Source organism: Anopheles marshallii, chromosome 3 (assembly GCF_943734725.1).
Source record: "Anopheles marshallii chromosome 3, idAnoMarsDA_429_01, whole genome shotgun sequence".
In the NCBI taxonomy this organism is placed as follows: Eukaryota; Metazoa; Arthropoda; class Insecta; order Diptera; family Culicidae; genus Anopheles; species Anopheles marshallii.
The window spans coordinates 42248981-42264615 of NC_071327.1; the positions used below are offsets into that span (position 1 = coordinate 42248981).

The following is a 15635-nucleotide window of genomic DNA, read 5'->3' on the forward strand; positions in this document are numbered from 1 at the left end:
TGTATGGAAAAGGTCCAATTGTTTTCCTTGGGTAATTTACGCAAAGTAATGTTTTGTTTTTTTTTTGTTAGAACGGCAAGGCAGTACATGGTGCTATTAAATATAATCATGATATTAAAAATCATTAAGCAAAAGGAAGTGATTTTGTAAATATGTACGATTTTCAAATGCCTCGAAGTTGATCAATAATAAGTAAATAAACAAATAAGGACGAATCATTTCCAACAGCATTTTGAAATTACTAAAAGACATAAAAACACATCAAATACAGATATTGCTTATGCTAAAAACTTACAAAAATTACTCCTTTAAACCTCTAGGGATTTAGGCATGATCAAATTACATCTCTCTCAAAAAATAGTGGAGTTCCCCGTATACTTATCATTGGAGTAAAGAGGGTGGTGCACTCGTAAAAGTAGCCTGTTCCAGTTGCACTAAGTAGTAAGATTGGTTCGGTTCTGTGACAGGAACGTGTTACAAGTGTGTCACCTGCCTTATAGATGGTGGTATGACCGAAATGTCGGCTCCAGTGTCAATCAGGAAACGATTTGATGTTTTCGGGCCGTGAATGTGTATGCGTTGTAAACGTCGTTTGATGCTGTTGTCGGATGCTGGCTAGCGGTTTGCGAGGTTAGTGGTTGGTGGGCTTACATGTGTCGTGGGCGAGTGTAAGCCGCGATCTTCCCGTCGAAAAAAAATGCACGGTACATTTGGATTCTCGCCTTTTTGCTTCTCGCACTTGCGAGCCTGAGCACCGTGTCGGTAATGAAACCAGCAGATCCAACGACGTTTGTTTCTAGCCGGCGTAGTGTCCCTTCGGCAGGAAGAACGGGAACGAGTATTAGTAAAATGTCTTCTCGTGCGAGTGTTACCTGTAAATGCTTCATCCATGCGTTTCGCCAGTGTATCGATGCGTTGTTCCAGCGAATGATAGGTTCCTGTTTAGTGGGGATGATGAATTGTGGCGATTTGCTCTTGAGGGGACTCGAGGATTTTATCCGCAACCTTCGCCTGTTCGTCCAGCGTAGATGTTGGCATGGCAGCGATGATTGCACGCGTTGTGGTCGGCAGGGCTCGTAACCACAGGTTTGCCAAGACGTTGTTGGAACAACCTGTTCTACCTAAATGGCGCATTTCCGATAGTAAAACACTGGGTTTCTGGTCTCCCAAAGACATTCCAGACAGCAAACTAGACAACCGTTGGGCTTCCGATGGTTGGAAGTGCGCGTTTACGGCGGCCTTTAAAGCATCGTACTTATCGTTCTGGCTGTTAGTCTGGCACTGTGTAATAACTGAATGCACAAATTTCGCTCTTGATCCCAACGAAACTATCACCGCATTGAATTTCACTTTGTCCAATTTTATCCCGTATACATGAAAAGGCGCTTCTAAACACCTAAATCATGTTTCAATATCATCCGGATCAAAAGTGGGAATGTTAATTTTGGCGATGACTGTAGCGTCACCTGTTTCATTTTTTACAGTGATGGCGTCGTTTTTGTTTGCATTCGTCATTTTGTTTCGACACACACGGTGGGGAGCAATTTTTTATTGGGAACTATAAAATCGGTTGTTCACGATTTATTTAAAATGTTTCTTGCGTTTTTAGTTCATTTGTAGTCGGGGTCACCAGTTATGGGGTCGTCGCCCATAGAATTGAGATGTGATATCACACGGGTGGAAATAACGAAGCGTACGATTAGCTGGTCAAGGTAACACTAATTTTATTCCTATCCTAATGGGTGAGTTCTGAGTTACTTACGCTTCGCGCACTTTAATACTGCCGTCGCGTTTACACTTTGTGTCACTACTATCATTTTTGCTCCTGATCTTTTTTGTTTGTGGTAGTGTCAGAGGTAATGATAGGGATGGTGTTCGTCGTATGCTCTGCTGTTGTGTAGTGATGGGTGAGCTGCCCAGATCACTACAGGACTCCCCCCCAGTGACGGAGTCTAGAAATAAATCAAACGCGTCTAGCGGAGATATATTACCGTTTGAAATGGACTCTTTTTGGTCGATAAGGCTTCGGTTCTGGGTAATGTGTTTCGAATGCCGGTTTTAGGCGATCTATTTCCATCGACTCGTTCTTCCCTTTTATGTCAATTACGTAAATTTTTTGCAACTTCGTATGACATCGTGCGGTCCTTCATAAGGTGCTTGGAGTCCCGTTTTAACTTTGTCAACACGCACGAAAACTTTACTGCACGTTTGCAGCAGGTTTGGTAGAAAAACATTTTGGTTATTACTTGATTTGGTGGGAGTAGGCTGTACCGATTTTAACGCTTTCTTAAGTTTGATAATAAAATCTGGTACATCATCAGGGGAACTCTAATGTGATGGTAGAAATACTTCGGATGGAAGCCGAAGACTTTGTCCGTAAACCATTTCTGCGGAAGAACGATTTAGGTCGTTCTTGAAAGCCACTCGTATACTCAAAAGAATCATCGGCAGATGTGTTATCCAATGAGTTGGATCGTCATAAGCTTTGAGAGAGTTTTTTAAATGACGATGGAATCGTTCCACCATTCCATTTGCCTGCGGGTGGTAGGCAGTAGTTTTGATGTGATGGGTTCCTAACAGTTATCAAACTGTTCTGTAAAAAGTCCCGATTCAAACTGTCTGCCTCTATCTGTGGTAATTACCAAAGGACAGCCAAATCGTGAAAAGTATTGAGTAAGAATAGTTTTTGCAATGCTATCTGGTGATATGTCTTTTATAGGAAACCTTCAGGCTAGCTTGTAAACCGATCAACTATGGTAAGCAAATAAGAATGTTCTTCGGAGGGTGGTAGAGGACCTACAATATCAATGTTGATATGATCGAAACGACCCTTTGGAATAGGAATGTTCTTTATAGGCGAACGTGTATGTTGGATAATTTTTTATCGTTGACACCCAAGACAAGAAAGATCCCAATTTGCATCATCCTTGTTCATAGGTGGCCAAAAAAATCTTTCCGTAAATAATTTTCTTTATGCACGTACTCCTAAGTGAGATAGACTATGCAAGTTTTCAAAATTTGTTTTCTAAGACAAACAGGAACGTAAAGCCTATTCCTCCTGGTTGCAGATTCGAAAATTTAAATATTGTTGTCCAATGTTATCCGCTCTAATTTAAATCTTGAGTCTTGCTATGCTACATCACTTAATGGTAGCTCTAACTGTGTGTCTGCATGTGGGCTTTTTGAAATGGTCTCGTATGAAATGTGCGGGATCGCTTCGGTTTCACCGATTCTTGATAAAGCATCTGCAGTAAAAGATTTTTGTAGTCCCCTCCATAGGGTTTTTTTAATTGGTTTCGTTGGTTTCGAAAATGGTAGTTGACCTTTGGTCTGGATGTAATAATGAATCGGGTGGCGAATCGGTGTACTGTAATTCGGTGGTTCGGTGAGGGAAACATACTGTTTCACAAAGTCACCGAAAATGTCTTTCTCAACGATAAAATGTTTAGGTGTCGGAGTGTTTACTATTGCTATGATAGCCTGTGAAGTTTGGTTGGTCATTGGATCAATCAAGCGACGAGATATGTGATCGATTAGCAAACCATGCTTCTTAAAAAAAATCAGTGCCAATAATGAGGCGGTCGGAGGCTATATAAAAAGGATGTGTAAACACGCGTGTGAGTCCAAGGCTGAGTTAAGCAACTTTGTGCCATGAATGTGAATGACTGTACCGTTAGGCGCTAATATCACTTGGTCTTTGGGTTTTGCAAATTTTCCACCCAACCAAGAAGGAATGACGGACACATCAGCTCCTGGATCAGTTAGGAATAAAATACGACTGATTTCATCATCGATAAAAAGTCTAGGAGAGGAACTCATGATAGTTCGTTGGGCGTCCGCAGGAACCGCCGAGCATTTTAGTTTTTTTATGTGCGTCATTATTCATGGAGGATTGCTACCTTCCGAATTGGCAAGGTTAGATGCAATTCCTTTAATTGTGCTCGAGAATTTTCTCCGGTCTGTAGAGCAAGTTTCCTAACCATGTATGAGGTAGATCATCCCAAAAGTTAGAAAGCTTAAGCTTAAGCCGGTATGTGTCAAATAATCGAGCAGATTTCGAGCGGCGAATCGGTAACGGGTTGCATCAATCACATATGGACATAGATTTTTGACATAAAGAATGACATTAGGTATACCGAGATTTTCAGGATATTTATTTTTTTATTTTAGTTTAAAATTATATCTACATTTTTTATATACATAGATACTTATAATAATTAACCTTATTTATATCTCAGTCAATTGAGCCGTCTCAACAAGAAAAGCCAGTTCAAAAACCTTTATGAGCATATTAATCCTACTCGGTATTTACATGTCTTTCAAAAGATTGGTTCAAGCATGTTCAAACCGTTTTTTATACTCATACTTATGGGAATACGTAAATACAAGCTAAGAAATTTCCTCAAGTATCGTGAGTCAAAAACAATTTTATGTGATTTATAAAGGATGAAATTCTATTATTTCAACATTAAAAAAAAAACATTCAACTTAAAAAATTATCAATTGTTGAGTCGAGCGAAGAACTCAAGAATTCAATCCGATGCTGACAACTAACCCGTCACCCGTCACGCCACATGTTAAAAAAAATCAAAGGATTATATCTCATTCGCTCTTTCGTTCTCATTCGTTTAAATACTGTGATTAAAGAAACATCACAGTTTTGTTGTGTTGTGTAAGTTGTGTTCAAAGTAGGCGGTGTAGTTGGTATGCGATCCGTATGTAGCTAAATCTGGTATATAAATAAAAGGAGAAATCACATGCATGTCGCATTTTCGAGTGTTCAGTGTGTTAACTGACAAACGTTCGAGTTTGAAGCATGATCCTTAGAACGACGTTGCGAATATATCCGAAGCATTTTACTGTATCAACGATGAAGAACATGGCAAGTGGAAGACACTGATACGGCCGGACTCGAAGAATATAATCCAGATCATGACGGTCATGGTGCGGCACTAAAAAAACTTTTTTAAACAGTGATTGACCATCGAAGCAGCCTATAATGCTGATAAGCTGCGGGGCCACGAGCGTTGAGACTGCGTCTCAAATCTCCTCAGTCACTCATTTACCTCAAAAAGTCACTCAAAACCAAAGTCTCCGTTGCCTCTTGAGGATTCCCTCAATTTCAGTACAGTGGTGACCTTACTGGATTTGACGTTGACAACATACAGTGTGTGACGAGTAAAATGTTTTTCATGTATTTTTATTTCTTGTTTCTACTGTATTTTTGTTTCAATTTTATGGAAAATATGGTCAAAAAAATTGTGGTTTGTTGATTAAAAACTAAATCATCATTTTCTTAATTACAGGAGATTAATCGATCAATCATATTGCAGTTGAAAAGTATCAATTCAATTATAAAACATGTTGACAACTTTTGTCACACATTGTTCCAAAAAGTACGTTGCGGAGGCATAAAAACATCATACCGTACGCCAAAACATTGTGCTTGTACAATCATAATTACGCATAAAACACTTTCAGAATGTAGTTACATTCATAATAGTACGCAAAAAGTGAACTTGCAGATAAAAAATAAACCATTATTCTTTCGCCATACCATCGGCAGATACAACAGGTTTTGTTTACATTTTGAGCTGCTGACTGGCCGAATCTGTCAAAAAAGTCTCAAAAATTTTTGAGACTTTTGTAGATGAGCCAGGTTTCCCTCAAAACTCAATTCACTCAATGTTTAGAGTTTTGAGGGAATCCTCATCGCTCGTGGCCCCGTGGCTATAGATTGATAAGAGCTGGACGAATTATTTGCTGGCTTCCCGTCAGTATGGTTATGACGTTCTCATTACGAGCGATGATTGCTGTACCATGAGTAAGCCAGAGATCGAGAAGTATAAGGAACGGACGTTCATGGCTTTGAAGAGAAGAGCTATAACCAACTAACTGGCAACGCTTAGAGTACGGAGGTTTCGTTGAACATGTATTTCCATACACCTTGCGCTGTCGTGTGAAAACTTCTTCGAATCATTCCCCTCGTGCTATAGCTGTATTAAGGAAGGAAACCAATCAAAGAAGCATACTTCAGCCAAAGAAATTGTATAGCACTCTCAAGCATCCCATTATCCAAAACTGACATTCCAAATGGTGCAGGTAATTAAGATCTCTGTTTATTCTTAACAGCATATGCTTAATTTTAAAGCAGTCGGTGAATCTCGAATCTAACAGAATGCCAGGGTCTTTTATATAAAATTCCATGTACAACGGTAAACCGCAACGGGTTTAATTAAAGTAAAGGACTACAAAATGTTAGTTACTCTAGATCGCTTAGTTTGGGTTCCGTGTTGTTGAAGTTTGACATTAAACGGTAAAAATGTATAAATGCACGAAACAGTTCCATGAAGTAGAAAGTACATCACCATATTTTTTAAAAGGATAGAAGCTACGAGGGTGAGCTAAATTAAATGAGCTTGCGCATCACAACGCAACAACAAACGGTATGTTCATCTGTATGCTATTATAATCGAGAGAAATAATCGGAGGACGCAAACTTCGGTTCAGTTTTAAAACATAATTTATGTTTCGTGTTATTTTTAAGGCAATATTTAAGTGATGTTTAGACTTTATAAACTGTGAACTGGAAAACTGCAAGTAAATTGAAATAATAATTTACCTTTTTTGATAAATTTTTTTTTAACTGATTTTTTTATAAAAATAATTATTGTTAAACACCAGAACACCAGAAATTAAAAAAAAAAACTTATTAATTATGCGTATTGATGTATTTTTTTTTCCTTTTTTAACATTCTAAGCCTATGGGAAATATGGCCTAACCTAGTTTAAACCTGCTAGAAAAATGCTTTGTTTTGATATTTGTCGAGCAGCTGTCGAGCACTTTCATAAGCAAAACAATCTAACCATCGATTCCCAGGCTTATCTGGCTTGGCAGTTTGTATGGGGAGCTGTAAGCTTATAAGCCTGGAAACGTCAAAACGCATACAAAAAACTGGCTTATCCCGTGATCTACCCCTATTTTAGTTACCCAATTTCTTTTTTCAGCGTTTCGGTGCTGTTGGGACACTCTGCTGTCTTAGTGGAATTGTTCTCAAGAATTGTCACGTGACCTGCTTAAGTAGCCTCCCACAGTCTATCCGAAATTTTTAGAAGTTCATTTATGTCCCTAGTCCCTATTGCTATGAGGGAGACTTCGATTGTTTTGGGTAAACGGGACAGCCAAAGTTTACGTATAAGTTCCACGGACAAGTTCTCAGAATTGCCTGATAAATGCACCATGTGACGATAGACATCAGATTTGTCACAATTGAGAAAGGCGTTTCTCCTCATTAATAGAAAGGCGTTCTAGCAATTGAGTTTTTAATGTGGGATATGGCTCTTCATGATATGGCGTGGTGATGATATCCATCACCTTTCGCAGAACCTCTTTTGGAAGAGAGCTTACTATGTACAAGTATCGGAGGGGCTCTTTTATAATACCCGAAATTTTGAACTTGGCCGCGGCAAACCAGGCGGCGGGCGAATCTTCACAGAACAATCGAAGATACGATTGCCAACGTATCTTTCATTTACCATGGGACTAGGAACACTAGCAAGAACGTTGACAGTTTCCCATCAATGGTGAAAGACCAAAATACAAGTTTTCCTAGCTAACGTACCTGGGATGACCGCTAGGTGTAGATGCACGGTTAGAGACCTGATGTATACATTAACAATTTGGCACAGGATACTAATCAATACGACAAAATGGTTACTATTTAGAATCTGCGCCTGAAATAGCTGAAGTCTTATTTAAAAACGATCAATCTCCATTTTGGACAAAGCTTGTAATACCCTTAACGCTCGTCCGTATGCACTGTTTTCAAATTTGTGTACAGTTTTGCTATTTGACAGCTTGAAAGATCAAAGCAACCGATCATCGAAACTGTTGTGATATCAGAAGTAAAACACCGATCCGTACTCGTAGATGGTCGTAACACAACTAAAGGTAGCCGGACACGCTAGCTACAAGTAGCCAGCTATATTTGACGTCTATAGCTTTCCATTGTTCTCTCGTCGCCGGCTTGTATCCCAGATAGGCGGGATACGAGCCAGCGACGCTGCTGACAGCTCAGCGACCGCAAAGGTTATACTAGTCGGGTTAACGAGTTGATGCATGTTCGGTGAGAAGATAATTCGCGGATTTGAATTTCCGCCGTTGAAACCGGCGTTTTGAAACCGAACATTGTTATGATTTTCCAATTGTTATGATTTAAAGGAGCATTACGGCGAGTATTATTGAATGTATGTCATTTGTTAAACACAGTATACACACAAACGCTGCCGATGCATTTCAAGGCCACACTACAGTTTACCTTCCAATTCTTGCACGTGTTATATGGGAAATTATTGCGTGGAAGTAATTTCGTAAATAATACACTTGGTTAGCGCATAGCCTTTACCTTTGAACATTGAAAGAAATTGCGTGTAAAGAATTTCCCCGTTAATTGTTGTTTTTAAGCATTTTCATTAGAGTGAAATTTATTTCCTTAGTAATTGTAGTTCAGTTTTCTCTGATCGCACGCGATGTTCGTTGTATGAGTTCAGCTATGAGACTGCTCTCAACTCGCTTGCGCTTCTCTCTTTAGGCTGCTTCGCGGCGATCGATCGTCAGGTCTTGCATCGATCCTACACAGCCCAATTCGCGCTAATTGTTTACCTCTCTTTTTTTTTCGCGGAAACAATTGTATTTCTAATGGTAAAATCGCTAGATGAAACAAAATATAACATATTAACATAATCGCGTACTGCGCAAACACATCAGATAACTGTGTTCGTCTAAACAAGAATGTTTTCTTCAACATTTAATAGATTCGAGAGTAAATAGTAATTACAACTTGTATAACTAAGTGTTAATAGTTTGTTAACATGAAGAATTCGTTATTATTGAAGACGTCATCGGATCCATCAACTTTTACGACATAAACACACCGACATGTCGCTTGACCGACGATTGACAGCCACAGCGGCAGCGACCGCAGAAGGCCCGAAAACGTTAGCTACTTGTAGCTGTCCCTACGTCAATGAACCCCGTTGAAGAACAAAGGAAAATCGCTGGCTGTCAAATGTAGCTGGCTACTTGTAGCTAGCGTGTCCGGCTACCTTAACGCTTTATTTCATCCTATGTGATCGATTATAACTTTGCTCAAGGTTGATATAATCAAGGTGATGCTTTGCATATATTTCAACACCCCTGCTCAAAGAATCATCCTTTCAACTCAATCCTATTTTAAATGCTAGTTGTTTAAATTCTGATGCCGGTAATCCTTTTGTCATAATATCTGCCAACTGTAATTTGGAAGGCACATATACTGCCTTTATCTTACCTAGTTGGATTTGCTCTTGAATATAGTTGTATTTAATGTCTATATGTTTCATACGTTTGCTTTCAATTTTGCCTTCCGTTAGATGTAAGCAAGATTGATTATCCTCGTATATAATAACAGTAGAAATATTTATGCCCATATCGTTCAATAATCTCCTCATCCATACTGCTTGAGTTGTTGCTGTACAAAATGATATTAATTCCGCTTCTGTGGATGATAGAGCTACTGTCGATTGCTTTCTAGTCATCCAACAAACAGTTGCACCATAAACACGCACTATGTATCCGCTAACTGATTTTCTATCATTTACGTTATTTCCCCAGTCAGCATCACAAAATATTTCTAACGGATTGCTAGTGTCATTTGACGTGTATTCTAATCCTTTATTTATAGTTCCCTTTAAATATCTCAAAATTCTCTTCAAGTACTTCCAATGTTCTTCTGTAGGGTTTATATAGCTTTAAATGACACTCAATCGGAGTTAGAACGGGCTTGCAGTCTTCCATGCCAAATCGATATAATAATTTCTCTATATAATCCTTCTGCGTAATTCTTATAGTTCGCTTCTCTATGTTTCTCTCTATAAGCATTCCTAAAAAGCTTTTTATCTCTCCCATGTCTGAGACTGAAAATTCGTTTTTAAGACAATTCTTTAATAATTCTATCTTATCTATCTTGTTTCCTATTATTAATATATCATCAACGTAAAGTAGAAGATGGAATAAATCTCCTTCATCTGTCTTAATATACAGGCAATGGTAATTTTCGCTTCGTTTGAAATTCATTTTCGTAACAAATTCATCAAATCTCTTATTCCATGCTCTAGATGCTTGTTTTAAGCCATATAATGATTTTTTTAACAGACAAACTTGATTTGAATTCGTTATATTGAGTCCTTCTGGTAGATGCATGTAAATTTCTTCCTCTAAATTTCCGTTCAGAAATGCTGTCTTTACATCTAGTTGGTGAATCAGTAAACCTTCCTTATTAGCTACAGCTAGTAAAGTTCGTATTGTGTCTAGTTTCACTACTGGTGCATAAGTTTCTTCATAATCATATCCATATTTTTGGGAGCATCCCCTGGCAACTAATCTCGCCTTGTATCTTTCTGGATCATTATCAACTCCTTTCTTGATTTTGAATACCCATTTACATGTAATAATTCTTTTATGCAGTGGTTTTTTACATAATTCCTAAGTACGGTTATCTTCATGCGATTGAAGTTCACTTCTTATAGCCTCCTCCCACATGTTCCAGTCGTCACGAAGTTTCATCATTTCTAATGAAGTTGGATAATTGTCTACATAGTTTATGGCTGATAAAGCCCAAGCATTGTAGCTTCCTTCGTAGTCTTTCATCCATACCGGTGGCCGCCTTTCTCTGACATTTCTTGTTTCGTTCTCATCAGTTGCTAGATCATCGTCCCCTGCTGAATTAAAGGAGTCGTTACCCGAGAAATATTCCGTTTCACTCTCGCAAATATCATTGTTCGGTAGCGAAACTTCCAGATTACTTTCACTAACGAGTGGTGGTTCAACCTCTTTTGTGTTTTTACTTTCGTTTAAATCAATTATAATGTCATTGTGATAGTCATATTGTGTGTGTTCTTTTGTGTTAATTTGTAATAGATTTTCTTCTTGGAATTTTACTACACGTGCTATGTGAAATCTATTATTTTTCCAAACACGATAACCATTCGGTGCATATCCTACGAAAATAGCACGTTCGTTCTGGTCGTCTAACTTCTTTCGTAAATGTTTTGGTTTTTCTATGAAACATTCACTTCCAAATATACGCATGTTGGACACGTCTGGTTTTTTACCATACCATTTCTCATATGGCGTCACATCCCTGTTCAGTGCTCTAGTAGGACTTCGATTTATTTGATAAACGGCTGTATAAACTGCCTAGCCCCACATCACTTTAGAAATGTTTTTTGTAAATGAGCATAGCTCGAACTTTCTCGATTATCTTTCGATTGAGTCGCTCACTGACACCGTTTTGCTCTGGTGTATACGGTACTGATGGTTGTAATATAATTCCTTTGCTTTGACAAAACGATTTAAAGTCTCTATTTATATATTCTGTACCATTGTCACAAATAAATTTTTCGATTCTGCTACATTCGTTTGCTTTGAAACAGTTTAAAACTTCGCTTTTAGATTTTATAAGATACACAGCAGATAAATGGGTAAAATCGTCCGTGAAAGTAACAAAATAATTATTTCCGTCCCATGTTGAAGGCGTAATGGGACCACAAACATCACTATGTATAACTTCGATGGGTCTACATGCACGTTTTTCTTCTCGACATTTAATTGTTTTTCGGGGTTCTTTTCCAAGTATACAGGACTCACATAATTTGTTTACACTATCACTATTTGGTTTAATGATTTTAATGTTTATTCCTTTAACCATTTGTTTTGTGATTAACAGTTCCAAATTTTTCTGACCAATATGTCCATATCTACAGTGCCATAACTCATAGTCCTTTATAACCGTTGACGCTTGCGCACAAATTGAAGGTACTTTTAAATCTATCTTGTATAATTTGTTTATTTTATTACCGGTCATCACTATGTCACCTTTTTCGTTACACACTTTTAGTTCACCATTTCTAAAAATCACTTCGAGCCCTGATAAGTCCAATTTTTGCAGCGACATTAAATTTATAGAAAGTTCTGGAACGTATAACACTATACACTTATATAAAAATCACTTCGAGCCCTGATAAGTCCAATTTTTGCAGCGACATTAAATTTATAGAAAGTTCTGGAACGTATAACACATCATGAATCTCAAACTTATTATTTCCACTGTATGCTATTATTGTCCCTTTTGGCTTAGCCATCAAATTAGAACCATACTTGGCAGTTCCAATTGTTATCGGGTTGACCATTTCTTGAAGTGAAATAAAAAGGTTTTCATTTCTTACCATGTGATCTGTAGCTCCACTGTCCATAAACCAATCATCATTGTTCTGGCAGCTAACAAGCGCGACAGTATTTGCATTTGCTTTACTTTCCGATTCTTTAGTATTTTGCTCCTGTAGCAAGCGACAATTGCGCTTTATATGACCGGGCTTCTTGCAATAGTTGCAATAGATTGGTCTTCTGTTGAACGTCTGTGTTTGTAGCGCTCTGTCCATATTACTGGATGTGTCGTCCCGCTCCTTGAGCCTATTGTGCTCATCCACAATTCTTGTCTTAACTGTTTCCAAGGAAATTGAGTTTTCTGGAACACTGTCCAGAGCTGTTACCAATCCGTCGAATGATTGTGGTAGACTTCGAAGAATCATGCAGATTTTAAGCTCCTCGTCAAGCTTGGTGCCAGAAGCGTCTAATTTTTCGAAGTATTCTTCGAAATGCTTTATGTGTTCACTAATGTCGCCTCTTGAAAAATTTATTGAACACACTTTTTTTAGGTAAGACACACACATCGATCGTGTTGTCTTTTCGTGGTGTGCTTTGAGCGTATCAAATATCTCTTTGTCGTGATGACAATTTTTGATCACATGTAATTGATCATCATCCACTAGTAGGATTAATGTGGCCTTTGCTTTGCAATCATTCTTTTTCCACTCTGGAGTCTTTTCCTTTTCTTCAGGAACTTTGTCTTCTACAGTGCTCCATAGATCCTCCTTTATCAGCACCATTTGAGCACGGACCTTCCATGCATGCCAATTATTATTGTTGAGCTTTTTAACACCATACTTTTCTTCCATTCTGAGCCTATTCGAACTGCACACGTTTCAAAACGAATTACTGCGATTTCACAATACAAGAGTCCTTCTAAACACTTTCAAAGTGTTAGGTGTCTGGGCCCATAACCTGTTGTGATATCAGAAGTAAAACACCGATCCGTACTCGTAGATGGTCGTAACACAACTAACGCTTTATTTCATCCTATGTGATCGATTATAACTTTGCTCAAGGTTGATATAATCAAGGTGATGCTTTGCATATATTTCAACAGAAGCAATCATCGTCTCTAGGGCTGGACACACACGGGACGTCCACGTCCTGCCCACGTCCATATCGAACTTCGTGCAAATCCGAACATAACCGCCTATCCTTTACCGTACGCACAAGCGAGACACAATAGTCGTCCGATCAGCCCGTATGCTCTGTACGCGTCATTCTAATAGAAGCATACATAAAGTTCAGAGCGGATCTAGGAGCTTTCCCCCTAGTTCCTTTTATAAACATTTTATTTGCGTTTTGAACTAAACGAATACGTTTATGTGCTGACGTTAGACAAAAAAGAGTTGTAGAAATCGATAAACATTTTTCTATGAAACTAATGGTTGTTTTGGAAATGGTTTATGATAATGAACAAACTAATACCTTCTATTTCTGCCGGTACATGTTAAAAAACAGTACTACCGAGCATTTTCGTGTGCTTATTTCGCGTAGTCTAAAATTTGTTCATATAATTATATTTTTTATGTAGGTTTCAGATAAACCATTGCAACCATCCGCGCAATGTGCTGCCCTCTCACGACAAATTGTACTTTCCGTAGCTCTCGACTGACGGAAAAAAAAATTTCCAACGGCTTCTCCATTTGGCAATGGTTGTGCAAATTTTTAACTTTCCGTTTGACAAACTTCTGTCATTGATTTTTAAACGTCTGAAACTGCCAAACGGAACGTCAAACGAAAAGTCATAATACCAAAGTGACATTTTGGCGTCGTTTGAGAAGACGTTTTAAATTGGGAATGAGCATGTATCTGCCCAATGAGCTCAATTTTCTGTCAGCTCAGCTGTAGCGAACAGTCGCTATTAAATAAACTGACCTGCAAAAAAAAAATAAAATCTGCAACAATTATAAATGATATAGAAGTTCCTCAAGGGTGTTTCCCCCGTTTTCGTAGGGGAGAAGTTCCAACAATCGGCGATAATGTAGTGTTTACGCTTCACACACGTCACACACTGTTGGTTTTGTTGTGACGTTTTTTTGTTGACTGTCAGCGCACCTGTTTCATGTATGAATATTTTCACTGGGACAGCGTTAGCTTAATTTTGGCTGTGTTAGTGCTACGGCCATTTCGGATGCGTGAATTACCACCATTGTACAAGCAACCACCAAATAGAGCGACATGTATGCCGAACGGCCACCCCGGAACAATCGTTTATACATTTCACTTGTTTTTTTTTTTTTTGATATGATATGATATATAGACGATCGAATGAGAGTTAAGGAATGGTGATACAGTCACATGTGCAACGTAATTAAATAAAATAAAAAAGTATAAAAACTCACTAATCGTCGAGTTATTTAAAAAAAATCCTCGGATACCCTTATATGGTACGCTCTGTATGCATTTTCACAGCGATCTGTCAGTAGCCGCCATTCTATGGAATAGTTGTCCGATGTAATACAATACAGACCTGAATCATCAACTTTCGAATCGAATCGAATCGAAATTTCTTGGATTAGGACAGTTAGGAAATCATGGGGAAACAATGGGCGAAGTATGTTGGAAGAATATTTTAAAGAAAATTGCATGAGTCCCTATTTCGGAGTTTCGGAAGCTTTTGTTAGTATGAATTATGGTTGGTTGATCTACTGTTTTCTTTTTTATTATATATTCATTTTTATTTCGTATCTGCGAGAAGAACAATATCGTATTGGAATGAATTTGTCAATAAATACGGCAAATGTATAATTGAAAAAGTTTTTTAACCTTGCACTGTTTTTTTTTTACTAAATTAAATTGTTTAGCTGTTATATCCTTAGCTGGGTGAACCCGCCATTCGCCTTCCTCCACATTACAATAAAAATAAAAACAAATATAAGAATACAGGAATACAATATGAAATTTGTTAAGTTGTATGTTGAGTGGTCTTGCAATTAAGGATATTGTTTTTTTTCAGATAATGATAAATGCTTCGCTGCCATCCACATTAGTGCGATGCATATACCTGTTTTTGGATCTTCCGGAAGAAAAGGAGACGCGCTCTTTCAATGAAATATCCTTGGAAGTAAATAAGAATATACCAATGAATTCATTAAGAGCATTTTCACAGGTAAGTGCAGTGTATCGTTCTTACAGGGTTTAACAGTCCAGAACACAACTGTCCACATGATAATAACAACCGACTCTTCGATTTGACACCACTGTCTACCACTTGTACACACGACAGACGGCGTAAGCTACTCTGTCCAAATGATTAACACAATAGTCAACTTCTTATGAACAACTGTCATCTTCGCCATTTCGGCTACATGTTTATCATGTACACACACATGTATACCCGATTTCCAGATTTTTCAATTTATGGTGAGATATAGAGGTGAGTTGT

The 15635-nt window shown here is 38.1% G+C and overlaps 1 protein-coding gene across 1 annotated transcript in view; it reads left to right on the top strand.

Moving 5' to 3' along the window:
• LOC128712623 (WD repeat and FYVE domain-containing protein 3) overlaps nt 1-15635 on the top strand; it is a 325442-nt gene that overhangs the window by 69643 nt on the left and 240164 nt on the right. Inside the window, exon 3 of the mRNA XM_053807511.1 lies at nt 15207-15359. Coding sequence (XP_053663486.1) covers nt 15207-15359 — 153 coding nt within the window. The remainder of the gene's footprint in view (nt 1-15206; nt 15360-15635) is intronic.